Raw genomic sequence first — 21,816 nt, 5'->3', positions numbered from 1 at the left:
GTACCTAGGATTTTCCACAGGGGGAGCAAAATCGGCCGCCAAAAAAATTGACAAGCAAAGAAAAAAAAAAAAAAAAAAAAAGGTCTTCAATCAAAAATTAAGGTTATTGTACCAGAAAAAAAATTGACAAGCAAAAAAAAAAAAAAAAAAAAAAAAAAAAAGGTCTTCAAGCTCGTCAGGGGGGGGGGGCAATAAAGGTCTTCAAGCTCGTCAGGGGGGGCATAAAAGGTCTTTCAAGCTCGTCAGGGGGGGCAGTGATATGTATTTTGTATGGGTTGTGGCTCGTCAGGGGGGCAGAGTGCCCCCCCTGCCCCCCCCCCCCCCCCGTAGATACGCTAGTGATGCTACGACCCCTGCTTGAACACTGGGAATAACAATTTTTGTAACCTATTTTGATTTGATGAAGAGTCTCCTAATGGTCAAATCTGTAAACAATGAAATATTGTATAATATTGCAAAATACCAATGAAATAACTGTTTTGTGAAAAAGTTCTCAGGATGTGCTTATTTAACTTTTTTTTTCAGTGGGGTGAATCAATGGTTTTCTGCTTTAAAAAGTCAAAATTGACATGTTGTTTTCTTTGATACAAGCAAAAACATGAATCATGGTGGAAATGCATCCAAGAATAAAAGCATCAATTTTAAATGGTGTTTGACACATGCGAGTAGATCCATCAAATGTTATTATAATAATGCATCTGATTATAATGCACAGGAAAATGTACATGTGTTAATTTCTTGATGGGTGTTTATCTAATTTTCTTGTGTTTATTAAAAATTAATTTGATGTGAAGAGTAGATTTCTACTTAAGTTTTGGCATTGTAAATTTAGATTATAATGAAAAATCATTATGCACTGTGGTCGGGATGCAGGTTTATTCCATGGGGGGGGGGGGGGCAAATGTGTACAATGAGTAAAAACGCTCAAAAGAGAGGGAGGGAATAAACTTATTGAACTAGGAATGTTTTGTTAAAAGTTTTGTGATTTTTACCATCTGCTACAATCACTGGATGCAAGGATTTTCAGTAGCTTTTAACAATGAGTGATCATCACTGTTTGCTTCAAGAAATGCTCTGGTCCCAAGGGTGGTCTTTTCAATTCGGTGAGCATTTCATGACATAAGATAACCAGTGAATTTCACTGAATACTGTGATAAGCTACTGAAATCCTTGCATCTGATTGGCTCAGGACAAATTAGTCAGTGAAACCACTGACATAAACTCTTCACGTAACATTCCCATGGGAGACATTTAAAAATGATTTGTGAGAAAATCTGCAATACAAAATAAAGTTTTGAAAATTCATAGGAATAGTGAATGATACCCTGCTTAAAGTCAATTTTCCAAAATTAGAAAAAGCCATTATTTTTAATATTGAAAAAAGGGGACATTTTATGTATTTGGGTACATCAGATGGAGGACTGCACAGGAAATTTAGAAAAGCTAAGTTCTCACAAAAACATTTATTCCCCTCCATCAATGAAACACGAGAGAGGCAAATATGTTAAAGGTCTTATGAGTGATGTTTTATTAAGGTGAAATTAGTACAAAAATAAATTTGTCATTTTATAAAAATATTCATGAATTCATGGAAAATTATACAATATATATAAGAGTATTTATTACACATAAATTAACATTGCACAATTTGAAAACTCATTCAAAAATGTACTTTTAAAAATGAAATTTCTATGATTTTGATGATGCATCAGGAATGTATACTATGTATATGTAATATACCACATTATGTATAACAGTGGCATATCTTGAAGAAAAAAAATGTTTGCAGCAAATGCTAAAATTGTGACCCTTGAAGCATCTGACCACAAGATAATTAACTTGCGCTCCCTTTATTTCATCTCACTTTCATCCCTTTTTGTGCCCCCTGAAAATGTTCCTGACGGATTTGCCCCCCCGACTCCTAAATATACAACTGACATCTAATCAAACAATACATGTTAATAATAATGCATTCGATGTAAGGGTAAGCACTTTGAAAACATGGATAGAAAAAAAAAAACATTCAAGGAGGGGTATATTGCATAATAAAAAGTGAACTAAAGGACCCTAATTGCAGGGCCACTCAATATGCTAAACATCTCCATCAACTTACAGCAAGCTATTAAAAGATAAAAATATTATCTATTCATGCAATATGCAAAGATTTCTTCATAGAGGGGCAAGATTATTAAAAATAAATGATCAAGAACATTCCAAGCGAGGGAGCAAAGCCACCAAGCTGATCATAAGGCAATTTTGGCCTACAATTGACATTGAAAGATCTGGAGCCTGTTGCCGAAAGAGTTGCGTTCAAATAGAACGAAAAAAATCAAATTCAAAATAAAAAAATCAAAGTCCAAAACAGGCATTTCTGATTGGTTGATTATCAAGTTGTGTTGATTACAACTCTTCTGAAACAAGCCCCTGATTAACAATTTGAGTCAATTTATCTAAAAATTTGCATTAAGAAGAGGAAGAAAAGGAAAACAGGAAGCAAGGCGGTGCAAACTTTCTTCAAGCTCCCACCTCCCTCCATATGGTTTTCAAACCTACTTTTTTTCTATCTTTATGTTTTAAAATTTAATTAAAGACAAGCACAAATACATAGTACTGTTAATTACATATCACATCTAAATCAAGACTTTACTGTGAAACTTGATCTAATGCACTCATTCCTTGGTGTAATAACATCGCAGATCTTGATCTGTACAGTTACATTAACTGAACTTTGTGAAATCATGAAATCTGAAAAAAAGCTATCATACTAAAGATCATCAACACAGATAAACACATGTATGGCAGTGTATAACTATTGCTTGGAAAATGACTGTACATCATGCTCCAATTTCATGTTTGTTTTGCTACTTTCTCAGCAATTACACAATATCTTCCAGAATCCTTTGGCACATATTTTTTATTCATGCATACAGACACTTAAGGGTCATTTGATTGGATTCTGTATGAACACAAATCTGTACAACTGGCATTTATCTTTAACACTTACTGTATCATAAGTCACTTTAGCACTCTCCAACAATGCAGCATAATTACCCTGGCTTTACACGCACTGTGTTTCACAGAATTAATTCCTCCCAGGTCCTCATTTACTTCACCTGGGCCGAGAGCAGCATTTGATTTTTTTTTTGCAGAAGGAAATTAATGACTCAGGTAGGATTCGAATTTACAACACTCTGGTTAAAGATGTAGGACAGAACCACTGAACTCATTCTGTGTAAAGCCCTTGAGAGAAATAAAATATTCCATACTTTAAACTACAACACAAAATGTAAATGTAAGGACGGCACGAAATACAAAATTAAGCAAACAATCAAAATCAGTAAGCAGCACACATTCTTTGAATCCCTAAAACACATAAACACCAATATAAACGCATATATGAATAAGTGGATTATATTTTCTTCATTTCCAAGGGGGATACACACTTTACAAGCTTTGCTTTTTAGTGGACCCCCTTCATTTCCATTTATGCTCAATATTATACTGTTTTTTTTTTGTTTTACAAAGTAAGAATGCTCGTCTGTAAAATTGAATTTGATTTGTATTACTTTATATTACTTTGTATTATGTTTTGAATGGAAATGGAATAAAGAATTGAATTGAATTGAGATGAAAATCATAGTCACAAAGCTAAGCATTATTTTCACAAATGTGAGATATCTAACATCTTCACAAGGCAAAATGAAAAAAGGCAATGCATCAATCAAAGGCTTGAAAAGTCAAAGTAAATTATGTTTGATCTAAGCTGCATAGAAAAGAACTCATAAAGATGAATTAAATTTATAAAAATTATCAAGTTGACACTGTTCTTTTGAAATGTGGTAGATGTATAATCTTTATGTTTAATTGAAAAATTCTAATTCTTGTATATATTTTAATAAATACAGAAAGATAAAAAAAATTGATCAGTTTGTCCATGCAACTTTTGACACTCTTGTAAGGTTATGCTAATGCATACAGGGCACAGTTATCAACATCACATAGACAATCATTGTCCTTCCAATAGGCAAACATCAAACAAAAGTAAAGGCGATACCTCAAACGATTATTTAGTTACCGGTAGGCACTTTTTAAAGTGGATTTTCAATACAAATCATCAAATTTCATCATAGAGAAAATATTGGGGAAAGCAGGAAAGTTGTAATGAAAAAGATGCATAGCACTTTTATTGTAGGATTCCTGCTAATAAGACACGGCATAGACCTTTGATCGGTTGCATTAACACAAGATTGAGATATTTCAATGTACATGAAAATCTTCATGTATGTGACCTTTGATTTCATGACCACCTATTCTAATCAGACCATTGTCACTTCAATACACACATGAGTAAAGTTTAAAGTTGTACCTCATAAACAGTTATTCTGTTATCGCTGTTTAATATTTTCAGGTAAAAATTACATCTGAGACCCACAAGTGATCTTTGACCTCCTGATCCCTTAATCTACACACAGAGATGGGATTTATGGAATATTTAACTCTTGGTTTAAACTCACAATTTTTTACGTATCCAGTTTCAATTTCACATGTGCAATGGTCCATCATACGATGGACCACTGGCTGTATTCAGGGTCGCAAAGATCTAGCTCTCAAATTTCAAGATGTCAGGTCATGGAAAAGGAGGAAAGGGTCTCAGAAAGGATTATGCCAAGTACTATTACTTCTATCAGTTCTAAGAGACACCATCCAAGGTATCAAGAAGCTTACTGAATATCGCAGATGGACTGGTGCATCACATGATAGACCTACATGTATGGCAGATCCAGCCGTGATAGATACAATATCGCTTCACATGCCACATTGCACCAAACCTAAAAGTATTGTGTCTGCGATGGACTATCTCATTTTCTCATTTTCAAAAGACACAAAAACTATTAGCATGAATACATCTCAGAACAAATAAAAGTAGAGGGCAACAGATACAAGGACAATCCACAACATCCAGCTACTTAAGAAACTATCACTTGTATCCTGTGAATTCCTTGTCTGAAGTGGTTTGTTGATCCGATTCCAGATCCCGATGATAGCATCACGGGCGCCGCTCCATTGACCCGGTCCAACTAGACGGTACTGATACGGTGTGTATGGACCACAAACGCACTTCAAAGCCAGGACAGGATCGGAGAGCAACATCTTCCAGAAATCTGGCTTTACACCAAACTCTAGAGCAACATCATCCATGTATTTAATGAAATCAACTTGGATGGTATGACGTTGGGAGGAGATGTAACGTTTAGCCATGGCTTCTTCTTTACTCATCATGTTGGCTTTCATTTGATCTGATGAAGGTAGCTTTGTAAGACCTTTGAACACTCTTGTAGCCCATCTGGCTTGGAGCTCAGATATGGGATTGATGGCACCTAATGGCTGGATGTACCCTAAAAACGCAATGGTGGGATGCTGAAGGTTAACTGGAAACACATACTTGTAGAGTGGTAACTTATTCTGCTCTACTTTGATTACAGAATCTTCAAGGAAAGGGAATTTAAAGAGGTACCCAGTTCCGAGGATGACAACATCAAGATCTTCAGTGGTTCCATCTTGGAACACGACACCTGTTGATGTGAAGTGCTTGACGTCAGGTTTGACGATGATTGATCCATTCATGATGCAGTTAGGGAGGAAGTCATTGACTGTGGGGTGTTGAGATAATGGAGAGTGGTTGGGTTGGATTCCAAGAAACTTGTGGTTGACACGTTTCCTGAAAATATAGATATAACATTGCCTTAAATGATGAGAAATTCCATTTTTGCAATAACATACAACAGAACATTAGCCTTCTTCATAAACACAACATCAAATGTAAGTTCCCCCTAAAGAACCCCATCAAATCTTATAAGTATAACAAATTATTCAAGTTGAAGCCTAGCATGGGATATGTGGTTGTTAGGAAGCAGATTTGTTAAAATTGGTGACATTAGTGACTTAATGGCTGAATAAGCACAACATGAACAGAAAATGATGCTTTTTCATACTACGGAGAAAGGACTCAATTCAATACTCACTGCAATGAACTTTTCATTCCTATATTTTTGATGAAATCTGGGAGGAGGTCTACCATTCTTCGAATAGCTAAGATATCAACCGGCATCCCCCCTTCTGCCAAACGATGAATGATCCATGTTCCTCGTCTTGTGCTCAAATAGACCTAATTAAAGTAACAATAAACAATTGTCTATTATGAATAAAAAATCCTAATTGAACTAGATAGATTCTCAATGTCACACAGTCACAATTTACGCCTCTGCCATTTGAAGTTTGATACACACCCAATTTCTTCAATCATGAACTCATGACCTCTTGTTACCAATGACCTTAAATTCAGTGAGATGTTAAAGTCAAGTACCTGTAATGCAGTGAACAATACTTTCATGAGAGTCTTTAAAATATACTTGTCAACCTATCATGGTAGATCTAGATCCAGGGCCCATAACAAAGCTTAGCAATAATCGTAGAACATTTTGCTAAGACTGATTGCATTGACTACAATGTAAAATCAATTGTGAAAATCAAGCGTACAATTAATCGCTAACCTTTGTGACACAGATTTCTCGTACATGAACCTAGCGCATCATAAAATCTAAGATGAAAAAAGAATTACCATGTGGGGTAGCTAATATTGTTATTGTTTGGAAAAAGACCCAAAATCTGGCTGGAATAATATCAAGCTTGGTTTGTCACTTTCTCAGCAATTATACATCTTCGAACCAGAATCATTTGGCACATATTCACTTTGATAGCTATTAAAAGCTGCATTCCAATTCTGGTATAGAAATCTAATTTGATAAGATAGTTCGACGCAATCCTTAAGTGTTTATCCAATGCCAGAATGCTTATTTAGAACAACAAAGTTTGATGAAAATAATTCAGGCTTGCTTGATACCATATATTAATTTCATTACCACAGGCTTTGCCTGGTGTAGCTAACACAGGAAACAACGTGTGGGACCACACTATAAATGGACAGGCATTTTTCAGTAATTTATTTCATCTTCATTTGCTGTTATTACACATTTTCCTGACAAATTGTGTGGCAGATAGTTCCCTTTCTTTAAAAAAAAATAATTCTGTGTAAGTTTTGTTTGCTACAATATAGTAGAGTTTTTTTTATCAAATACTATAGGAAATCGAAGGGTGGACATTTTTAATTTCTAGTTTTCCAGTGCTCTTAGTGTGTTTCTTTGTTGTTGCACTTTTTGGAGGGAGGGGCAGTCCTCCCTATATGACCATGACCTCAAACTGACCTGGGATGCACACCTACTAAGCTCCACAGCAGCATCACATCCAGAGTTACCCACTCCAATTACCATGATTCGTTTCTTGGCAAACCCATCCGGCTTCAAGTAATCGTGCGTATGAAGAACCTGACCTTTGAACTCCTTCAGTCCTAACATCATAGATGACAGAGAAAGAGAGAGAGAGAGTGCAACTGATAAGACAGATAGATATCATATATATGAATAATAAAAAGAGTGTTATTCTACTTTCTTATGGCGCTTATCGCATATGAACAACATATTCAAGTGGTTTACAGATACAAATTATCCCCAAACATTGGATTCTGGGTTGCCCCAATACAATGTATGTACAATGTCCACTCCCTTACATTCTCATCTTCAAACTCTGGGATATATAGTGTACAGTGATATAGAGATTCTGTTATATCTAACACATCATGATGCAGGTAAAATGTCATTCTTGATGATATGAGACAAATCCCACCGCTGCCACCTAAATTCAAAGGAACCTTTGGAAGTACCTCATCTCATTTATAACCCAAGTATATAAAAGAACACCTTTCACTGGTACGAATAAACATGCTAAAATCTTAAAGGCCTATTTTTGTTGAGTGAAATAACAAAATGGAGAGGAAATCTCATCCAAATTAAAAAGTCTCACCTTCAAAATCTGGCGTGTATGGCGTACAGTGATGTCCTGTGCATACAAGCACAGCATCATAGATCTCGGTCACTGACTTGCCAGTATCTTGATGGGTTGTTGTAACTTTCCATTGTCCTGTTTCCTTGTAGTCATCAGCAAAGACAGCAGAATCTACTTTAGTGTGAAAGCGAATGTACTTGCGAAGATCAAAACGATCGCAGAAGAGACGGTAGTACTTTAGCACAAGTCTGTTGTGCATGAAGTTTGGGTAGTCATCTGGAATTGGGAAATCACTGTATATGAAGACAAAAATGAAAAAGAGAATGTCACTTAAATAAATCTCTCCTATTTGACAAGTGAAAAATACAAACCCAAAAGTGTGTTAAGTTGGTTTACTCTAAACTATTAAAGTAAAACAAAACGATAAGTATCTTGCATCAGCTTTCAATAATTGAAACACATCAGAACTTTATTTATACAAAGGAGGTTTAAATGAGATGGAGTAACAGCAAACAAAATCCCTTTGAACAAGCTTCGAAGCCGCCAGCAGAAAGTATGTCAGGCATGCACTTTGCTCAACATCTCTTGCAATTGTGTAGACAAATGATTCCCGCATGACTCCGCAGCTATAGGTCATACAGAAAGGGAAATATGCTTTTGTGATGATAATTACTTTTTCGCCGCATCTTGGTCTGGTTATATGTGTAGTACATAATTCGGAGGCATGCAAAAATAAACTATGAAATTTGACTCAAATTTGCTCGACTGGGCATGTGCGGGCACTCATCTGGCATAAGGGTCAAAACCAGTAAATCGGCGCATTTAAGAACATTCAATTTAAAAAAAAATAAAGTTTCAGTAGCAAGTTTGTCTTTATTTTATAATGAAACATTAAACAACAAAGTTTCAAATTCCAAGAGATGAGCATTCAACATTGTTTGGTTTAAGAATTACACATGTTTCATCTTGTGGATGCAAAACACACGGTGTAACCTACGTTACCATGACCCGAGACACTAAAAGGGGAAAAATACATTTTAATATGCACTTTCAGATCACGGCCTTTGCTCTAGATTCCAGTTAAGCTATTAAACAAAGAGACTGGAAAACGTTTAAGTGGAATATAGGTGATCTTGTTCTGCAGTTTTTACAAAATACGAACTTCTACATTATGAAGGCTGAATAATTATCTAAGTGTCATCATATCTTGTCTGATAGGTAATGAAATTTTAAAGACTGATTTTTTTTTCCAGCCATGATCTAAAAATATTAAGTCACATTATATAACTTTGGCATGAAGAAGTGATCTTGGGGAAATAGAATACGAGTACCAGTTGAATAAAATTTGGTAACGTAAGTTACGTAGATGAGTAACGTAGGTTACTTGAAGAATGAGTTAACCTTACAGAGGAGAACAATATCACTTTTCAGAATATATATGACATTAACCATATGAAATGAATAAACTGGTATTTTTCTTTCGAGCCCGTGTACTTTGTTATCATTTTACCTTTCAAATTTATTTAGTAACTGTATATGTTTTATTTAGTTAGGATATGCAATCCAATAACTCTGTTATGTAATAACTTTTGCGAATATTACATCAATTTTCATGAGAAATTATAACACTTCTCCTGTTAACCACTTTCATTCTTATAATGCACACATTATATACATTCGATATGTCCATGTGCCACATAAAATTAAAAACACGGTAGACACATGCATCGCTGAGTGAATGCCTATATTCATAAGTAACGTATGTTACAATCCTAAATGTGAAAATACGTATTACAATATCAAAGTTTAGATGGAGAAATGGATCTACTTTCAAACATTTGTCCGTAAGAAAATGAATAATTGCGTTAGTCAAAGAGATCTAACAGGTAACTTGACACTTTAAAGGAAATAATAGAATAACTATAAGCAAACCTTTCATCGGGTGATATCTCATAAAAAATCCCTTAATTCAAATGTTAGGTAACATTTTCAACTGAAATTTAACAACTACGTACATCTACTTACATAAGGCATACTCGTCTCCTTAAATAATTGTTCCATGCTCTTGAGCAGCCTATCTACATCCCCACCCCCACCCCAGATTAACGTTACATCATTTACTTGGTTTGATTTATGCACAGGATATTGCTCAAAATGGTCTTTGGAATGTAACAGTTATTTTTGCATCTTGTTTCCATGAATAAAAAATAACAGATTTCTGTATATCTAAATAGCATTTTTCTTTTGCTATTCATCTCAAATATCATAATCTCATATAAATTGAAATACAGCAACAGAAATCGAATAACAGCAACCAGATCGAAAGTGCAACAATGAAAACAGATTCTACCGAATAATGATGGATTACCCCTACACAATGGAATTAAAGCACTCTAATTGTTTGAGTCCGGTGGGCTATGAACAAATGGGAGTGTTCTACTTTATGAGCGAGAACTGAACGCTTTGAACGCCTGCTCGACCATTGCCCTTTGGTTGTCAGAGAGAACAAAAAATCTTTTGGAAATGGAGTCGCGTTTGGGTGGGTTTACGGAACACAGTACGTTTTTCCTTGCTACCCAGATTGAGTCACTGCTGGTTGGCCATTTATATTTGTTCTGATTTCGAGGACCTGTGCACTCAGTGAGGAAGTCCACGTGAACATCATCTTTGTCGGATTCGAGCACTTTCCCCAAGTACCATCGTTGTTCATAAACAGCAGCAACCCAGTCATCAGTGTGATACTGCACTGGAACGCTGGTAGACGATTGGTTGAATGTCTTATTCACTACACCAGTAGGCTCTCCAACACCATCTCTCTCAGGGTCGTCACATTTGTCTGGCTGAACTTGCTTCATGGGCCCCCTCACGAAACGGCGAAGTTGCCAACCTTCACACATATGCTCGACTTGATTGGTGTCAGCAGGGTTCATTACACGGCATTTTGCGCAGTAGCAAGAGACGTCTTTGAGGAGAACCCCTTTGTCGTATCCAATGACGCCGTGCACTTGCAAAGTTCCTGGGAAGGTCTTGACTGATGCCCACCTTTGTGCAATGAGTTCACTGCTTGAGACACACTCTTCTTTGCTCACAAAGAAAAAGTCAATCTTTGAATCATTCTCGCAACCGTGCTCCTGGCATGCCCAGGCAAAGAAATCCTTTGCGTCTTGTATTACAGCATTGCGCTTGACAGCATTGTCGGCCATGCGTTTTACAGTACCCCCGATACCATCACATGGCCCCTTTCCATGTCCAGCTTCAAAGAAGTTCCACTGGGCATGGATTCCATCGTACACCTCAACATGGTCCCCTATCAAAGAAAAGATAGTTTTGTTGCGGTATTGGGATGTGGGCCCATCAGTCCAGTAGTGTATCTTCGAAAGCTGTGGGACCAATTTCTTCAGGCGGGGGATAACTTGGTTCAGAATGGCAATTACTGTAGACGAATTGTGCCCCTTTTCATCAGACACAGCAACGTAGCTCTGATGACTGAGATTGTTGTCGTCCTCCCGGAAGTACACCACCAGCGGATGGATTGTTACACCTTCCTGATTCCAATACCCACTTTGTACTTCTTCTAAGGGCACACATGTGTAATTTTCGGCAAAGTCCATTTGCACCAAGCATTCTCCTTTGGGCAAATTCTTCTTGCAGTCAGAAAGTGCTTCAAACTGTTTCTTAATTCGGAAGACGTGTTGACGAAATTCTTGGATGCTCGTTTTGAGGCGAGCGATGAACTCCTGCTTCGCCAGTGACACATTGATGAGTTTAATCTTCTTTCTGCCATCAGCCTCAACTCTAGCCCATTCTTCAAACTGAATCACACCAGGCTGCAAATCAGAGAGGAGATCATGTACCTCATCATCGGTGTGGCGTCTAATGAATTCATCAGGATTTTCGACTACAGGCAAACCCATGGATTTCATTGCTTTCAGCTTCAAGGCCATGTTCTGATGTCTTGGGCATAAGCAAAGGTTCCTGGACAAGAATTGAACAGGCTTAATATGGGGACATCGCGTTTGGCGGACACGTTGGAATGCAGACAGGGATACCTTGCGTTTGTCTTGATTTTCTGCAATGTACTTGGCATGGAGATTTGACATGTAATCGCAAAGAAACTTCTTCTGTTTCTTGTTCCCCATGTCATCTGTTTTGCAACAGTCCTTCTTGCCGGGACACATGCGTGAGTTGTCTTCCCTCTCCATGAAAGTTACAACTTCTTCGTGTAGCATGTACCAAGAACGCCGGAGCTGCTTGCGTTGGCTGACATTATTTGTGTTTGCCTTTGACAAGTTGCGTCTTCCCAGCCCAGTACCCTTCTGTACCATCCTCAGCAGGCGGTATTTCTTCAATATCTTGGCTCCTGCCACCAGCTTATGAAGATTCGCCCTGTTTGTCTGGTTGGTGCTGGATCCAGCGGTAGATTGTATTTCCTGGATTACCGCGTTGAAGAAGAGTAGCCTCTTCTTAATTTCAGCTGGAACAGACTTAGGATCTAAACCAGATTTCTTGAGTTGGCTGTCTGTCTTACTGCGTGGTGTGTTCCTCGAAACCCCATGAAATGGTGTTGAAGACGTTGGAAGTTTCTTACGAAGCCTCTGGTATCTTCTCTGAACTCTGCGTTTTCCCTTTGCTGTTTCCTGGAGTTTAAGAGTAAGTGCCTCGATTCTCCGGTGAGCATTGCTCAGGCACCTGCTAACACGATTTCTCCTCTTCTTGACCGGAAATGCCATCTTTACTTTCAGAGGACTACGCGGAGCAATGTAAGATACATCTGACAGCGCAGAGTCTTGCGTTGTATCGCTTTCAATCACTGAGCTATCAATGTTTTCCTGATGTCGTTCATTGTACATGTCTTGCTTCACTTTCTTGACCCTTACTCTGTGCTTCTGTACTCTTGACCGCACTTGGACCCTTCTCTCTTCTGCTTTTTTCTTTGGCAAATTCTCAACTCGAACGTAGTATTTCTTCTGCCTCTCCCGTTCTGCGCGGAGGAAAGCAGCATCTCCAATTTGCTGTCGTTTCCGCTGTCGATAGGCGGCCTGAATTTCGGCCCTTGTCTTGCCCATCCCTGCAAGATATAAATAAAAATGTGTGTTTGAAAATATAATATCTAATCCAACATTATCCATTGGCATTGACTGACTTATCTCATAATGTTGACTTGAATGATACATGTAACATACGTTACCACAACTTGTCTTAGTTTTTTGGAAATAATCGATAAAAATAATCAAATCCAGTTTACGAAATAGGTACCAGAAGCTTATCTTATGATTTAGGGTTATCGATGTGCAAATTTGGTATTCATTTGTAAACATTTCCTTTCAAGATAATGTTGATTAAAATGACAGCTACATTGTCATTGACATAAAATATTCCATGGATGTTGCTTTCTTACTATTTATAAAGAAGAAAATGTTCAAATTTTCATACGGTTTAAGAGCGTCAATTTACAAGAGAAGTGCCCTTCTGAAAGTTTATAATGAATTTATGGTTGATACATACCACTAGTTTCTAAAATATTGTTTATATAGAATACATGTTAATATGGTAACCTACGTTACCATCACCTGAAACATACGTTACCACAAAAGGCGTGGTATAATGCCTTCTAAAAGTAAAATTGATTAATTTCACATGAAATTACTAAATGAGTTTTTAAGAGATGCACGTAAGTGGTGAATATTTCAAAAAAATAATGTAAATATATCTAAAAACAAATATGATATCGATCTCTGTACTTACCTATTTGTTTTTGAACACTTTAAGATGACTAGCCAACAAGCGCACCATTCATTTATGTGGATTCCATGAGGTTGCTAAGGTTTCTTTCAATTGCCGTAGAGGGAACTAAATGTTTAAGATGGGTACCAATGTATATGTTCCGGGGAAATGGATTTACATAGGTTAATTAGAAGAATATATCAAACTGGAAACGTATGTTACGTAACGTAGGTTACAAATTTTTTTATAAATTGTCATATATTTCAAACTTAGAGTGGTTATTTTTTCTTTTTTCTCGATTTACTAGCTTTCATACGTCAATACCTAAAAATAAACAGAGATGAAATGAGCATGCTTCTCTGAATAAACACAAACGATGGTAACGTATGTTACACTCCTTAAATATACGTTTTTCACTAAAAAGGATTTTTCATGTGTGGCAAAATTGTTCAAATATCTAAATGCTAATCTACACGGTTGTAGTTTCTATATCTGTTGTGAAACAGAAAACCGTTATTCCGATGGAACAACTGACTTTTCTTCCCTAAAACACATTTCGTTAAAACATGGTAACGTATGTTACAGATAATTTGGGACAAATTTTGGTTGATGTAAAATATTATTCATATCAAAAGCAACACAATTTTTCTTTAATATCTCACATGGACAATCAAAAACGGTTATTTTTAATGCATTTTTAGAAAGATGTCTTGTGAATATTTGATGAAAAAACATTCAAATGACAGATTTTCTTTTCTGGCGACAGGGGTTTTTTCACACTTATCCCACATTTAGTGTGCCATTTTATTTTCTTCGGGCTTTATTTCCCGGTAAAATGGGTCTCATTTTTATCGGCAAGTGCCACCGAAGCGATGAGATGCAAGAACCATCATCTGCAATGTTTAATTTCTTAATAATATAAGCAGAATCCTTAACGACACCAAAATTTCAGAATTGCGCCGAGATAGTGGGTTTGAGCCATATACAGTAATGAACAACAATATTCCATCAACCACATTTAAAATTTTCAATCGCCGCAAACGATCGGAAAAGTGTTAAAATCTGGTTTCAGTAAAGGTCAAATTCGTTCTTTTTTCACTAATTAAAGGTTAATTGATATAATCTGGGCAAATATCTCGTCGTAATAGTGCTTGGTTATTGATGTTTTGTCATGCATTCAAATTTCAGTTTGGTTATTAATATGGAAGATGGAAAATCGATACAAATGAATATTCGTAAAATGTCACCCCCCGGATTTCTTCACTGAAACTGGCGGCTTCGAAGCTGGACATCAAAAGGGTCCTTATTCCCGTTCTTTCTTTTGTGCTTCTTTAGAAATGAACAGCTGCTTGAATAAATTTGTTGACTGTTGGAACTCCAGTCATAGAATCTCCTTGTTTATACCAGCTAGATACTACATTGAACATGCACTCATATGGTATTAGTTTCAAATCAATCCTGAAGAAAGTTGATGAAACATTAAAACTATCATTTTCAGCAGGAAAATTAAATGATCGAATTAAAAATAAAACAAGGTCATTTAAAACTCACTTAAAAAAGAAAATCCCTAGATTTTCTACATGGAGATAAGAACTACTTGGTTCCAGTAAGCAACAGGTTAAATATCCCTGATATGCAGGAATCATCATTAAAAGTCAAGTCCACCTCAGAAAAAAGTTGATATGAAAAAAATGAGAAAAATCACAGAACTGAGAAGCATAACACTGAAAATTTCATCAAAATTGGATGTAGAATAAGAAAGTTATGACATTTTCAAGTTTTGCTTATTTTTCACAAAACAGTTAAATGCACAACTCAGCGACATGCAAAATGAGAGAGTTGATGATGTGCTTCACTCACCATTTCTTTGGTTTTTTTTTATTGTTTGAATTACACAATTGTTTACAGATTTGACAATAAGGACCAACTTGACTTAACCATAAACTGTTAAAATAATGGTAATTCCACATGTTCAGAAAGGAATAAAAACTTTGTTTTACATGACAATGAGGAAAAAATTAGAAAATTTCATATTCCATGTAATGAAATACAAAAGAAATAGTGAGTAGATGATGTCATCAGTCTTCTTATTTGTATACTGACCAGGATGTGAATATAACTGTTATGTGAAATTAAGCGAAACTTTAAAATATCATAACTTCTTTATTTTACATCCAATTTTGATGAAATTTTCAGTGTTATGCTTGTTGGATTTTTTATCTCTTTATTCAAGCCAACTTTTTGTTGAGGTGGTCTTGTCCTTTAAGGTCAACGTATAGTTACAGCATGGACTTGATTTGAACCTTTGTAACTTTAGTAGGCCTAATGAGACCAATATATCACCAACTCACTTTCCTGGCATCATGTATTGTTTCCAATTTCATTAACATCTTAGGATTAGATCTGATCACAATTATCATTTTGTACAATCAATCATACAACTGAATGGTCAATCATCGAGTTATGTGTCACAGAGCCATAGTGTTAGAAATCTGGTACTAGTACAGAGTGATAGGGGTTTTTATGGAGGGATAGAATAATCAGTGTGTTGCAACTACATGTAGTTCAAGAAGACTGATCAAAACAATCAGAGAAAGATAAAAGAAATGGCTGTGGCATGTAATGTTATGTGATAAGGGCTTGTTGATTAGACCAAAGGAAGTTTGTTCAGAACAAAGATAAGGGTAGACCATGGAAATGCCTTTAAATTATCATATTGCAAAATGTCATGCAGAGGGGTACGATGAAGCAGTGACAAGAATGGCCAAAGCACCCAGTACCAACTAGAGAGACACTTGAATGTGATTAGGTCAATGTTCCTGTCATGAAAATAAATGCTCACTATCAAATAAAGATTGATGAGACTAGCAAATTAAATTGAACTTTTCCCAAATATGAGACCTGAACCATGCTTTGGTGTTGTTATCCTTGTCATATTTTGGCAGCCTGCAGAAGATTGCCAAATATTAAGTCCTCAGCATACATGGTTCTTTTCTATAGCCATATTGACTGCTTTCATGGTAATTTGAACTTTGGTACTCCCTTATCTTTAATCAGCAACCGTTTGGGATTTTCCAAGGTTCAATGATACGTGCAAACACACAACATAATTCTTTGTTGCTCAATTCAAATTGATATCAGTGCTTCATACCACTTGGAAAAGGACATTAACACCAAGGAATTCAAGCACGATGAAGATCTTGCCATAGGGTCATATGTATTGAGATGCTCTTCATCCATCTTTCACAAATATGAATATAAATATATGGTTAATCTTGGTTTTAAAATTATGATGTTCATCCATCTTGATTGAAAATGAATGAATGCTTCGAAACAAGTGTTATTTTCTCTGCAAATGCAACATGTATGAGATGAACATTATTCATCTTTTAGTAGTTAGAACTACATTATAAGACTAGTTCTATATAAAAAAAATATTGCAGCCTTGGAAAGGATCCGGGAACCATACGAGTACTTAAGGGCTTGAGTTGGAACCGTTTAAAATGGCACTGACGTACAGAATTCAGACAAGATGTCTAGTGGATAGGATGAAAAGTTCCTTACTTCCTGTACTGCATTAATAGCTTCTACAGATTTATGGACGGTACAATTAATTTTATGATCAATTGCATAATGACCAAAGGCAAGGCAATCAGTCAAAATGAAATTTTCAAGGATCAATTGCTTGTGTGAAGAGGCCCTAGATCTCACTTGACATTATCTTTTGTTAATCTGTTCAAAGAGGGTGAGAGTAAATCAATCAAGAATTTTTTTAGAGATCCATCTTATCTGTCTTTTGGTTGTGAACCTTTTATATTTTATGACTCTCCAATGAAGCCTTCTATAACAACTAGCCTACCTCTATGCCCAAAATGCCCATGCACCAATCAGGCATTTAACTGGATCCTTTAATAGTTGTAATAGATGGAAAGAAAGACGTTTATTAATTTTATTTTGACATACATTAGAATTTCCTTGTTAAAAGTTAATTATGAACTTGCAGCTTTTAATTTAATTCGGCTTCGTTTACATTCTGAAAGCTTGTGTTGTCATCCATTTCTATTTGACACTTGACCCGCTTCTCTATGTCATTCCTCTCCTATTCAGATATGGTAAATCATTCTCACATTTTGGTTCAATTTTCTCCTTTTCATTCCAACATGTTATTTACCTCCATTCACTTATCTCTGATAATTTTATTATGACTTAGACTACTACACTTTTAGTTGGCTCCACCATTCTCTTTATTTATATTGGTTGGGCTTCCTTAATTTGAATATATGTAAGTGATGTTATGCATGTATGATACTGGGTTATGATGTAGATATGAGATGATTAAAATCACCCAGGGATGTATACTCACCTAAAGCACATAACCTCTTTGCTCGTATTGATAACCGTTGACTCATACACACAGCCTTGGTCCTCCCGCTCTTCCCGATAGTACCACAGTCCTCCGATATCATCTGCTTTGTCAAAACATACTGGTTCAAGACCCTCATCCAGACAACATTTGATCGCCGCCAGTCCACTTGCTCCAGCACCGATGATTGCAATCCTTTTCCCCATTGTGGCTTTATATCAATCTATGTGGGATAAATAATTGCGTACATGGTTATATCTCACACACTATATCCACCTAGTGACCTAGATCTTGTCTTCAATTGTACATTGGTATACTTAACATCAGGAATGACTGTACATAACAAGGTCTAGAAAACTGTATTCCTGCTGGCAGATGGTAAAATTAAACTTTTAAAAATGAGAAAATTGTTGTGCGTGTTTGGAGAAAAAAAAATGATCACCATAATATGACTAATTTTTGCAAAATGCTACATGCAGACTAGACCTCATGCAGCAAACCTCAACTCTCAACCATTTTTTAAGATTGAAAGTAATAATCCTGACTTTAAAAAGTTTGACTTTGAGCTCCCTGATGGGTAGACCAAAACAAAAAGCTTGGGTCACTGTTATGTTGGTTGTTCCGCTGAACTACGTTGGCTCCACTGTGTACGAGGAGAAATTAAAAAAATAAAAAAATGTTGAAAAACTCCTCGAAACAGACGGCTGCCAGCTGTCTACCTGATGGGTTAACTTTGAGCTAGATTATTCATAGACCAAAAGCTTCGGTCTCTGTTATGTTGGTTGTTCAGCTGAACTCCGTTGGCTTCATCACCAAATACAGAGACCGAAGTTCTCGCGCGATCTGTACAGGGGACTCAATGGCCATATGTTTATGTGTATTAAGTTCGGATAAAACAGGGCAGTGAAGTTGCGCGACAGCCGAGGTAAGTCACTGTTTTTGTTCCTTTTAACTTGATTTTCCCCGTTTTTTGGCAATTAATGTCAAGAGGGAATATTAATTTGCATTTCGGTAGCGTTAATTTTCAAAAGTTTGATTCATTAAAGACAAAAATTGAAGAGTTCTTATTGTACTTCCCCAACGTTACGGACGCGAGCGTCGCGTAACGTTGGGGAAGTACAATAAGAAACAAGATGGCAGCGTAAACATCGGGCAAGTCTCTTCTGTCATTTCAGAATATTTTTTCATTTTTTTGATGAATTCTCGTTTTAAAAATAACAACGAGAGCGTAGAAATGTCGGAAATGAAGTTTTATCCCATTTACATGATTTAGAGCTAGATCTTTTAGAAGGAAAGTAGAAATCTCGGGGGCGAAAGTTTCAGGTTTTTTTGCGGTACACGCAGATGAATGGGGAGGACTGCCTGGCTTCGTATGAGAGTAACCTTACGTTAGTAAATGATTTTTACTCTCTAGAAGCCGCCTGGCTAAAACAGACGGCTGCCAGCTGTCTAGATTATTCATAGTCAAAGTCCCTAGCCTAACTTTTCACAGGCTTCAAAGTTGGACTAAATAAAATGGACTAAGTTAAGTACTCAAGCTCCAGTTCAACTTCAACAACCAAACTTCAAGTCCTAAATAAAAAAATCCGAGTAGAACTAGTAGTAGTCAAATATACCGAACCCCTTTCCGACAAATTTCCCAGGCGGCTAGCGCAGGCGTGTAACGCACGCTAGGTACGGTACTGTGACCTGTGTACATGCCCGCGTACATGTTGTTGCCTGTTGGTGACGCGTGAGTTGGGCAAAAAGATTGCTGCCAAAACTTAACCTCGCTTAGTAGACAATAGATGCAAATTTCTTTAAAAAATAGATACCTCTTTAAGCAAGAGTAGATCTACTAATGTAAAGGTGTTTAAGACTTTAAGACCAAAATAATTTCCTTACGATCACGAACTCGGTCGTCGACAAGCTCAACTACTCATCAGCAGCGTCTCAGATAATCATGTAATGTCACATGATATATGCCAGGCCAGCTGATCGTTGGCAACATGCCCCGCCCCTTTCCCCCTAATGAATAGGGTGCAGTGAATGAAGACGGATGCCTAGACCACTCCCACTCTCAGCCATCCACATCAAACACGGGGTTTTTCCTTTTCCGTCAATCATCATCATCATCATCATCACGATCAAGATCAACATCATCATCATCACATCATCATCATTATCACCATATCATCATCATCACGTCAGGGCACGTCATCATCATCATTATCACCTTCATCACCATGTCATCATCATTCATCATCATCATTCATCATCATCATCATTCATCATCATCACGATCAACATCAACATCATCATCATCATCACGATCACGATTAACATCATCATCATCACCAACACCACCATCATCATCATCATCATCACCATCATCATTATCATCACGATCAACATCATCATCATCATCACCACCACCACCACCACCATCATCATCATCATCACCACCACCACCACCATCATTATCATCATCACGATCAACATCATCATCATCATCACTTCATCATCATCATTATCACCTTCATCACCCTCATCATTCATCATCATCATCATCATCATCACCATATCATCATCATCACGTCATCGTCATCATCACCACCACCATAACCATCATCATCATCATCACGATCAACATCATCATCATCATTCATCATCATCATCATCATCATCACGTCATCATCATCATTATCACCTTCATCACCATCACCATCATCATTCATCATCATCATTCATCATCATCATCATCACATCATCATCATTACCATAATCATCATCACGTCATCATCATCATCATCATCATCATCACCACCACCACCACCTTCATCATCATTATCATTATCACCATCATCCTATTTACCACCTCTATCGCCTATAGCGGTAAACTTCAGCTTCTTACACATTTTGACCACCTACATATTTTTTTCTTTCAATATAGGCACTCTATCGCTTTTTTATCATTTAATAATAAATCATCTAATAGGACGGTATGTATCATCATTAACGTTTTCTTATCTAATTAATGCAATGCGTCAATGTTATTAATCCGATAATCACATTATGTTAATCATATCTAAATACTGTTAATAAATTAATCAATGTATAAGTATATTAGATTCTGTTTCTTGAAGTTTTTGCTAATCTATAAAATTTACGATTTGCTGCAGCATTTAGACGTGATTTACTTTACATGTTTATCAAATTTATGAAATCTATACATTGCTTTATATTTATAGTATTTAGACTTGATTTTCTTATAATGTTTATCAAACTTCTTAAATTATATATGCTTAATTTCTTCACAGTATTTAGACTTTCTTCACATGTTTATCATATTTATGAAATATTGATATTTGCTTTCTTCACCGGACAGTGTTTGGACTTGATAATCTTTATATGTTTTCACATAAAAAGCAATTTCGATGTGGGACTGTGACGAGCGGGCATCACTCATGGTATGACCTATTTATAGCAATCTACGATCTCGATGACGACGCGTCCGTCTGTATGGAGCATAAAAAGTTTGTTTGTATACGTGCGGGTCCCTCTGAATCAATGAGATATATTCCCAGTGATATATTCCGATGATCTGAACTTGACTGTTGAGTATATAGCCAAAGCTATTCGTAGTAGTATTTAACTCTGTGACTGTATAGCCAGGAATACTGTCAGTGGATCATCGAGTGTTGTGGAAAGCCTATAGGTTCTGACCAATGCTGGTAGTACTTTCATCTGAAATAGAACAGGAAGCTTGATCACGGAAGGAAAGTATTGTATTTGCTGCTGCTATGATATTTACTAGGGTATATTGTCCCGACCATTGAGTCATTGATATT

At 36.5% G+C, this 21,816-nt stretch overlaps 1 protein-coding gene across 2 annotated transcripts; it reads right to left on the bottom strand.

Annotated features, from left to right (window-relative positions):
• Nucleotides 1-1,506: 1,506 nt before the first annotated feature.
• LOC129277548 (flavin-containing monooxygenase 5-like) lies at nucleotides 1,507-19,938 on the bottom strand. Of its 2 annotated transcripts, none has more exons than XM_064110308.1 (6): nucleotides 19,871-19,938; nucleotides 17,987-18,209; nucleotides 7,918-8,192; nucleotides 7,263-7,405; nucleotides 6,024-6,166; nucleotides 1,507-5,719 (listed from the first exon to the last, which is right to left on the bottom strand). In XM_064110308.1, the coding sequence occupies exons 2-6, from the start codon at nucleotides 18,190-18,192 to the stop codon at nucleotides 4,909-4,911; spliced, it is 1,578 nt and encodes a 525-aa protein (XP_063966378.1). In that variant the 5' UTR covers nucleotides 18,193-18,209; nucleotides 19,871-19,938; the 3' UTR covers nucleotides 1,507-4,908. The 2 variants fall into 2 exon arrangements, with proteins under 2 accessions (XP_063966378.1, XP_063966379.1); XM_064110309.1 differs by having other exon boundaries at nucleotides 19,801-19,924.
• Between the last annotated feature and the right edge of the window lie 1,878 nt (nucleotides 19,939-21,816).

Source organism: Lytechinus pictus, chromosome 15 (assembly GCF_037042905.1).
Source record: "Lytechinus pictus isolate F3 Inbred chromosome 15, Lp3.0, whole genome shotgun sequence".
Taxonomy (NCBI): Eukaryota; Metazoa; Echinodermata; class Echinoidea; order Temnopleuroida; family Toxopneustidae; genus Lytechinus; species Lytechinus pictus.
This window is presented reverse-complemented; position numbering and strand designations above follow the sequence as displayed.